Here is a 10,456-nt window from a genome sequence, read left to right as displayed (position 1 = left end):
TTTAACTTGTAGTTATAACCACTCTTATCTAAGGCATCTTGGTATGGAGGACAAGCTGAATCAAATGCTTGTTCGTCAGACGATATATTGGACAATCGATTGTTAATTGCATCAGGGATTGCCTTTAAAACCGCGGGTGGGTGATTACTCTGACGATGGACATATTGAAGCGTGTTTCCCGGTTTCATGTACGGTTTGAATGAAGAAGTTCTTAGGTCAAATGTAACATCTAGGTAATTCACACATTTTTTGTTAGCTTCGATTGTAATCTTTAAATTATGTTCATTAAACGTTCTGCAAATCTGCTTCTTTATATTTTCAATTTCCCTCGGTTGTTTGTCAAACGCTGCAAGGCCATCATCTCTGTAGAGACCAATATCATTTCGATATTCTGGGGGAGTTTCGATAGTAGGAATAGGCCAACTAACTCGCATGTTTCCGCACCATCAAAACTGCCCATCGTTACATCAAATAGGCTATCTGACTCTTTCTTGCACCAAGTTTGATTTCTGCTGAAGAGAACTGATTTCTTCGCCTGCATGATTAAGTGCTTCTCCTCATGCGTGATGGTGTTGAACTGGGAAGCATATGTTAAGGCATTAAGAAGCAACTCTTCGGTAATAGATGGGTAAAAATCTACGATATCAAAACAAATGAACGAACGAGATGACTTGTTAGGCAAATTCTTAAACCATGAAATAACAGAACTCGTGTTTTTCCATTGATTTAGGTTAGTATGGGCCAAAATATTTGAATTGATACTTTGCAGGAGTTTTTTGCTGATGACACCAATTTCTGATTTGGAAGGGTTAATTAGAGATCATAAACCTAATTTTCAGAACAATCCAACCTGTAGACTAATTAACCCTTCCAAATCAGAAATTGGTGTCATCAGCAAAAAACTCCTGCAAAGTATCAATTCAAATATTTTGGCCCATACTAACCTAAATCAATGGAAAAACACGAGTTCTGTTATTTCATGGTTTAAGAATTTGCCTAACAAGTCATCTCGTTCGTTCATTTGTTTTGATATCGTAGATTTTTACCCATCTATTACCGAAGAGTTGCTTCTTAATGCCTTAACATATGCTTCCCAGTTCAACACCATCACGCATGAGGAGAAGCACATAATCATGCAGGCGAAGAAATCAGTTCTCTTCAGCAGAAATCAAACTTGGTGCAAGAAAGAGTCAGATAGCCTATTTGATGTAACGATGGGCAGTTTTGATGGTGCGGAAACATGCGAGTTAGTTGGCCTATTCCTACTATCGAAACTCCTCCCAGAATATCGAAATGATATTGGTCTCTACAGAGATGATGGCCTTGCAGCGTTTGACAAACAACCGAGGGAAATTGAAAATATAAAGAAGCAGATTTGCAGAACGTTTAATGAACATAATTTAAAGATTACAATCGAAGCTAACAAAAAATGTGTGAATTACCTAGATGTTACATTTGACCTAAGAACTTCTTCATTCAAACCGTACATGAAACCGGGAAACACGCTTCAATATGTCCATCGTCAGAGTAATCACCCACCCGCGGTTTTAAAGGCAATCCCTGATGCAATTAACAATCGATTGTCCAATATATCGTCTGACGAAGAAGCATTTGATTCAGCTTGTCCTCCATACCAAGATGCCTTAGATAAGAGTGGTTATAACTACAAGTTAAAATACAATCCCCAGCAAACAAAGACAAAACGCACTAGAGACAGAAACGTTATATGGTTTAATCCACCTTACAACTCCAATGTCGAAACGAATATCGGACACAAATTCCTCCAAGCAATTGATGATTGCTTTCCTAAAAACAATCCTCTCCATAAAATATTCAACAGAAATACCTTGAAACTAAGTTACAGTTGCATGCCCAATGTCCAAAATATAATTTCTGGGCACAATAAATCTATAGTATATAAGTTCACCTCTACAGATGCGTCAACATACAGCACGAAACCAAGTCAATGCAATTGCAGGAATAAGTCCTCATGTCCACTGCCCGGCAAATGTCTAACATCCAGCGTAGTACTCCAAGCAACGGTTGTTAGGAACGATACGAATCAAAAGGAATCTTATGTCGGACATACAGAAGGGAAGTTCAAAACAAGATATAATTGCCACACTAGTTCATTTAGATTAAGCAAGTATAGAAATGCGACAGAACTGAGCAAATACATCTGGCAACTTAAAGAGGCAAAGGTTAAGTACTCTATAGACTGGCGTATTATTAAACAATGCAAGAGCTATAACAACACAACAAAACGCTGCAGCCTTTGTACACATGAAAAATTTATCATAATTTACCACCCTGAACTTTGTTCTTTAAACTCAAGAAATGAAATGTTATCGAAATGCAGGCATAGAAACAAATTTCTCTTAAGCAATATTACTTGATATAATCTGTATATATTTATATGTAATTTAACACTATAGCTTTCAGTTTTACGTCAAACATGTATATAGTATATATAACCTTGGCAACAACATAGCGCGACATTTAAATTCACCTGATGAGTGTGGCAAGCGTTGCTTGTCATACGAAACAAGTTTGTAGTGAATAAAATTTTATGAAGTAAACCAAGTTTATCTTATTTTATCTTTATACTAGCTCTATACTTTGGTATATCGAGCACTCTACTCATATATGATTCTAAATACATATTTGATATAATATATATATAATATATATATATATATATATATATATTATATATATATATATATAAAATATATATATATATATATATATATATATATATATATAATATAATATATATATATATATATATATCAAAATTTAGAAAGGTTGTTATAGCAAATCAAGAGTGCACAAGCCGAAAAAAAAAAAAAAAAACGTAAAACAACGTTTATTTACAAGTTAAAAGACGTTTCGGTCAAAAGTCTAAGACCTTCGTCGGTTAAAATGGTGTTAAAAATATACTAGTTATATACAAGTTGATATGTTATTTGAATTGCTAATTTAGAGTAACATAAATGCCAGGTAATTCGATATGATCACTACCGGCATTGGTGGCCCTTTGGGAATGCCATGCTTCAAGGAACAAACGTTGTCGATAATTGTTTGCTTTGTCTATAATCTTGGGGTTTTTTAAATCTATACTGTGTTTGTGTAAAGTTGCGTGTTGGGCTAATTTAGAATTCTTATCCTGTTTAATGATGGCTCGTTGATGTTCTTTGAGCCGGGTCCGGAGTGCACGTTCGGTCTGTCCAATGTACACAAATTCACAATTCTGACAGTTGATTTGGTATATCACTTCCCTGGACTGCATAATATTTGGTTTGTCTTTGGGTTTTGGAAAGCAGTTGTTCAAGGTCCTAATGGGTTTATAGCCAACTTTGAGATTTTCGCGTCTAAGTACTCTGGCAATGCGTTCTGAAACTCCTTGGATGTAGGGTAATACAACTAGGCCTGCAGAATCATTCTCATTGTTGGTTCTATCTTTTGAACATTTACGCATAGTATCACAATTTTTGATGAATTTGGTGGAATATCCATTACTTTGTAGTACTTTCATGACGTGTTTTCTTTCTTTGCGTTTGCCATTTCTTGTTGACGGAATGTTGTCTGCACGGTCTAATAAAGTGTTGACAACGGAACGTTTGTGAGTGGCTGGGTGGTGGGAATTGAAATCTAGGTACTTGTCTGTGTGGGTTGTTTTCCGGTAAACCTTGATTTGTATGTGTCCATCTTTGCGGTATGTGATGGTATCTAGGAAAGCAAGTTTGTTGTCTTGCTCCATCTCAATTGTGAACTGTATGTGTGGGTTGATTGAATTCAAGTGGTCGTGGAATTCTTGTACATGGTCTTTATGTAGGCCTGTGTGGCTATCGTCTACAAAGCGAAACCACCATATAGGAGGGTGCGCTGCTGATGTAATGGCCTGATCTTCAATGTGTTCCATGATTATATTCGCCACGGTGGCACTAATGGGGGAGCCCATGGCACAACCGAATATTTGTTGATAATACGTGTTTTCATACGTGAAATAGCTGTTTGTGAGGACAAATTTGAGTAATCTTAAGATGTTTGTTCGGGAGATGTCTGTCCGATCTTGGAGATCTTTATCGTCATCTAATCTTCTTTGAACAACAGATAATGCAAGTTCAACTGGGATTGACGTAAACAATGAGACAACATCGAAGGATACCATTACTGCATCGTCTGGTATAGGGTGTTTGGCAATTTTGCTTGAGAACTCCGAACTATTCTTTACGGAAAATTTTCGGGTCTGAAGCGGTGATAAAATATGTACCAGGTGACTGGAGAGGTTGTATGTGGCAAAACTGATACAACTGGTTATTGGGCGAAGAGGTATTTCAGGTTTGTCGATTTTGGGTAAACCATAGAATGCTGCAGGTAATGCATCCGTGCTGTGAAGGTGGTAATAAAGTTTATCAGGAAGTTGGGGTTTATTAGAGTCATGTCCACTGGGTTGCTTCTTGATATCTTGGAGAAGTTTATTGAGGTCTTTTTCAACATGTGATGTAGGATTTCTTCGTTTATCGGTTATTTTGATATAAGTTGATTCATCACTCAGTAATGCTTCTATCTTCTCCTTGTATTCGGCTGTATCCATGACGACCACGCACCGACCTTTGTCGGCAGGCAGGATGACAATTGAAGGATCGTTTTTTAGGGTCTTTAGTGTCATATTCAGTTGTTTTGTGGTGGGACTGGTTTCCGACAAAGGTCGGTGTGTGGTCGTCATGGATACAGCCGAATAAAGGAGAAGATAGAAGCATTACTGAGTGATGAATCAACTTATATCAAAATAACCGATAAACGAAGAAATCCTACATCACATGTTGAAAAAGACCTCAATAAACTTCTCCAAGATATCAAGAAGCAACCCAGTGGACATGACTCTAATAAACCCCAACTTCCTGATAAACTTTATTACCACCTTCACAGCACGGATGCATTACCTGCAGCATTCTATGGTTTACCCAAAATCGACAAACCTGAAATACCTCTTCGCCCAATAACCAGTTGTATCAGTTTTGCCACATACAACCTCTCCAGTCAGCTGGTACATATTTTATCACCGCTTCAGACCCGAAAATTTTCCGTAAAGAATAGTTCGGAGTTCTCAAGCAAAATTGCCAAACACCCTATACCAGACGATGCAGTAATGGTATCCTTCGATGTTGTCTCATTGTTTACGTCAATCCCAGTTGAACTTGCATTATCTGTTGTTCAAAGAAGATTAGATGACGATAAAGATCTCCAAGATCGGACAGACATCTCCCGAACAAACATCTTAAGATTACTCAAATTTGTCCTCACAAACAGCTATTTCACGTATAAAAACGTATTATCAACAAATATTCGGTTGTGCCATGGGCTCCCCCATTAGTGCCACCGTGGCGAATATAATCATGGAACACATTGAAGATCAGGCCATTACATCAGCAGCGCACCCTCCTATATGGTGGTTTCGCTTTGTAGACGATAGCCACACAGGCCTACATAAAGACAATGTACAAGAATTCCACGACCACTTGAATTCAATCAACCCACACATACAGTTCACAATTGAGATGGAGCAAGACAACAAACTTGCTTTCCTAGATACCATCACATACCGCAAAGATGGACACATACAAATCAAGGTTTACCGGAAAACAACCCACACAGACAAGTACCTACATTTCAATTCCCACCACCCAGCCACCCACAAACGTTCCGTTGTCAACACTTTATTAGACCGTGCAGACAACATTCCGTCTACAAGAAATGGCAAACGCAAAGAAAGAAAACACGTCATGAAAGTACTACAAAGTAATGGATATTCCACCAAATTCATCAAAAATTGTGATACTATGCGTAAATGTTCAAAAGATAGAACCAACAATGAGAATGATTCTGCAGGCCTAGTTGTATTACCCTACATCCAAATAAGGAGTTTCAAAACGCATTGCCAGAGTACTTAGACGCGAAAATCTCAAAGTTGGCTATAAACCCATTAGGACCTTGAACAACTGCTTTCCAAAACCCAAAGACAAACCAAATATTATGCAGTCCAGGGAAGTGATATACCAAATCAACTGTCAGAATTGTGAATTTGTGTACATTGGACAGACCGAACGTGCACTCCGGACCCGGCTCAAAGAACATCAACGAGCCATCATTAAACAGGATAAGAATTCTAAATTAGCCCAACACGCAACTTTACACAAACACAGTATAGATTTAAAAAACCCCAAGATTATAGACAAAGCAAACAATTATCGACAACGTTTGTTCCTTGAAGCATGGCATTCCCAAAGGGCCACCAATGCCGGTAATGATCATATCGAATTACCTGGCATTTATGTTACTCTAAATTAGCAATTCAAATAACATATCAACTTGTATATAACTAGTATATTTTTAACACCATTTTAACCGACGAAGGTCTTAGATTTTTGACCGAAACGTCTTTTAACTTGTAAATAAACGTTGTTTTACGTTTTTATAGCCAGTGTCAACCCCTTTTATCTTATAAATATATATATATAATATATTATATATATATTATATTATTATATTATATATATATTATATATATATATTTATATATATGTATATATACATGCACCCATTTGCAAAAACGTTGGCCGCAGATAGATAGATAGATAGATAGATACTCGAAGTCTAATTAGAATTGCATATGATTACATTTGCATGGGATTTCAATCATATTACACCACATATGCAATCCTAATTAGATTTCGAGTATCTATCTATATATCTATCTGCGCCCAACGTTTTTGCAAACGGGTGTGCATATATATATATGCATGTTTACTCAAGGCTTTTTGAGATATTTAATTCGTTTGTTTTAAGCGCAAAACCAGACCAAAAAATACCATTTAAAAGCTTATTTTAAGACGAGTTCAATAGTGGTAATAAGCTGAGATATTGCGGAATATTTTCAGTAATATTGCATTTTTAAAACGCTCGCAGACAAATAGATACATTTTGGTTGTCGAGAAGGCCGTACGTAGATCTTTTAGTACGTAGACCTAGTACGTAGACCTTTTAAAATAGTGCGTACACTTGGTATATGTAGACCTTTTAGAATAGTGCGTAGACCTTTTAGAATAGCACGTAGACCTAGCACGTAGTATTTAACCAGTGATAATACATGGACTAATTCAAAGGATGTTATTTAGCTGAGTGCGATTACATTAATTATAAATGTTGCGAATTGTGGGAATAATAGATATGGACGGCATCGTGTTCAAACCATTCCACTGTCAAGGAATGATTATGGTTAGGGAATCGCAAGCCAAGCCCCATTGAATAAAGGCCTTCGATGGGAGAACCTGTCGCCCAAGGATCAACGAAGCTGCAAGTGTGTAAAATCCCGTTGAAACCACATAAACAACATATTTTTTAATTAAGTATCGGAATATTAACTTCAATTATTTATATGTTTTTACATATTCATCCCCGAGCCGGTGCGGAGCACCGTGCGAGGGTACTAATTCCGCCCGGAGATTAGGAATTACACCCGGGACCCGGGAGAACATAGCGGAATCCAAAGTCGCCTAAATTTGGACCATGGACGTTCAATGGTCATGGTACTTGTGCGCAAGCGCGAAATGCGAACGAGTGTAGACTGGTAATCAGCAACTTCCTGATTGGCTAAGACGAGACGTTTGCGTCTCAGTGAAAAACGTCAGCAATTTAACTGTCATTTTGCAAACTATTTTTTTAAAAAAATGTTTCGAAAACAAAATATGAAATGTGGAATCAAATAACAGATAAAACACTGGGAAGAGTTTAAAATATTATCAGAACTGGAAGAATTAGCGGTGAAAAGGAACAACTCGATTATAATCCTTGAAATGGTAGGAGTCTATTTTGTTTATTTCGAGGTTTATTTCGTGTTTGTTGTACGAATACATTTTATGAGCTACAGTATGTCGTTTTGCTCGGTTTTGCGAAGACGTGACCGACTATCTAAGGCTTTACATCATCGTTTTAACTTCCAAAAGAGTCCTTAAAAGTGTAATTCAGAGTTTTAATATAACAAATATCACTTTAAAGGTTTATAGAGTCGACTGTAAATCTGCATGCAATCATTGCATGAATTTAGTAATATCGAAAAACAACATTCGACATTCACTGCTTGGTTATTTATATTATTTGTGCTGTTTTGATGTTTTGAAGGTTTAGCTATTATGAAGTATTAACTCTCACTTAAACTGTGAAAGTCTATAACTTAATGCAACGGAAAGCAGCATGAAAACGGGTGATTTCACTTCACCTTAACGACTGTGTTTGTTTCCGAAATATTTGAGACATCAGCTATCGGCTTTACATTTAGGACATTTCATAATATTGAAGGTTAGGTCTGGATAGCTCAGGAAATATTTTGCTTCGTTTGAAATGGCGAGGGGTTGCTGCATGCATGTATTTCTAGTATTCCCATATTTGTGTTTCTCAAAATCAAATATTTCCAAACACACCCGATTTCATCATTGACAAACTGTTACATTTTCATTTACCAGTACAAATTTCTCAGATTATTCATTGAAATATAAGTTCCTGAATGTTTCTCAAAAAGGAGCAATGCTTCTCTCATTTTTTGCTGCTCTGCTGCGATTTTGCCTAGTTTAGACGAATCTCTAAATAGATTTACTCTGAACACTAATATCGCTGTTTTTTATGCAAAATACAAGTTAACCATCCCCCTATCTAATGAAATGCGTTTTTCCGATTTCTTTTTATTATTATATCACAGGCAGCCCGCTATTGGGTTTGCTTTTCGCTAAATATTTAAATACATTCTATGCAAAACAACATTAAGTATCACCTTCTTCATTCAACTGCTGACATATTATCACAGGCGCAACTTCGTGCGGTGTAGTGTAATGTATTATGTATAAAAATATACAAACCCAATTGGGGGCTATTTGTGATTATATTATGTGTAAATATTAGTATAGTATAATTGTATTGTTTGCTGAGTCATCTCAGAACAGAAGAATTCATAATTCAACATTCTTTCATACCCAATAAACGAACATTTTTCAAAATTATCTTTCAACACATTAGTAGTGACAAAACCTTTATCTTCATTCACAGGAAATTCAAATCATGCCAACAAATCGTGCCGGATTTTACGAACAAAATATCCCTCAGCTGATAGTGGAAAGTATTCCATAAAGCCTGAAGGACTTAACTTCACGGTTCGAGTATTTTGTGACATGGCTTCAAAGAATGGTGTTGGTGTGACAGAGATTGGACATGACAGCGAATCGAGAACATTAGTTAACGGATATAATCCTCCAGGTTCTTACAAAAGAAAGATTAAATATAACATTTCCATGGAGCAGATTGTCGCGATTATCAAGCAGTCGAAGAATTGTGAGCAGTTTATAAAATATGAATGTTTTGGTAGCGTGTTGTTGAGAGATTCCCATGGTTGGTGGTATCACGTCAAGGTTCAAAGATGAATTACTGGGGTGGAGCGGCAGTCGACAGTGGAAACTGTTCATGTGGAATAACCAACAGCTGTGCAGGTAAAGGAAAATGTAATTGTGACATGAATGACTACGCATGGCGTGAAGACAGTGGATACCTGACAGACAAGAACACGCTGCCTGTTACTGAACTGAGATTTGGCGATACAGGTATACTTGACGGTTTCAATGAGCGTGGTTATCATGCGCTGGGTAAATTACGCTGCTGGGGGTAAGAGATCGAACATCAAACCTGATATGATTCATAAAATATTAACATTTTGTAGTTTTATTCAATCTACTTTTCAACTTGCTTGTAGACATTATCGGAATAGATTACTAATGGTGGGATTTATATGGTTAATAAGAAGGAAATTGATAATTTCGTTGAAATATGATCAGTTCTTTGGAAGCCTTAACACCGTAATTAAGATCTGGTTTTCGTCGGCGTATTGCGAAGATCAATGGTCTGCCCTATATAAAATAACTTGTGTTAAGTCAATGTTTATACTGTTAGTGCTATCCGCTGTAAGTTCCATCAACGATCTGATTTGTTGGAAGTGTTCACATGAGTTTATATGATATTTCACGTATGAGATTTACCCTCATATAAAGTCATGTGAACACTTCAGTCAACATATCACATTGATGTTAGAACTTGTTTTGTTGTATAAAAATATTCAGTGGTTTTTGTAACTATTATTCATTAAACTAGACATGTAAACAATATTCATTAAACTAGACATGTGATAAATACAAGACTACTCGCATTGCTGTATTTTAACATGGAATATTACAGATCCAAGTATTCGTGATTAAAATTTTAATGATTGTTATCTATTTATTGTTTAATCGGTAACAATCTTAAGCTTTCCGGCAATAAGAGGGAATTATTCATGTTATCTTATTTTAGGATAATTACAAAGGCAATTATTCAAATTTCGGCTATCTTTAAAACCAGGAACGCGAATCTCCGG

The 10,456-nt window shown here is 36.4% G+C and overlaps 1 protein-coding gene and 1 pseudogene across 1 annotated transcript; one reads left to right on the top strand and one right to left on the bottom strand.

The window, feature by feature from the left end:
* Positions 1-2,977: 2,977 nt before the first annotated feature.
* LOC114544426 lies at positions 2,978-4,732 on the bottom strand. The gene has a single exon (XM_028563074.1). It carries the CDS (start codon positions 4,730-4,732, stop codon positions 2,978-2,980), a length of 1,755 nt encoding a protein of 584 aa, XP_028418875.1.
* Positions 4,733-5,402: 670 nt separating this feature from the next.
* LOC114544425 lies at positions 5,403-10,065 on the top strand (annotated as a pseudogene).
* The last annotated feature ends 391 nt before the right edge of the window (positions 10,066-10,456 follow it).

This window comes from Dendronephthya gigantea, unplaced genomic scaffold, assembly GCF_004324835.1.
Source record: "Dendronephthya gigantea isolate DGI-Jeju-01 unplaced genomic scaffold, DenGig_1.0 000784F, whole genome shotgun sequence".
Lineage (NCBI taxonomy): Eukaryota > Metazoa > Cnidaria > Anthozoa > Malacalcyonacea > Nephtheidae > Dendronephthya > Dendronephthya gigantea.
The sequence above is the reverse complement of the archived record's forward strand: the minus strand, read 5'-3'. Positions and strand labels throughout refer to the sequence as shown.

Excerpts from the sequence above, each read along its gene's own strand:
- LOC114544426 (XM_028563074.1), bottom strand. The coding sequence starts at position 4,732 with ATGACGACCACACACCGACCTTTGTCGGAAACCAGTCCCACCACAAAA.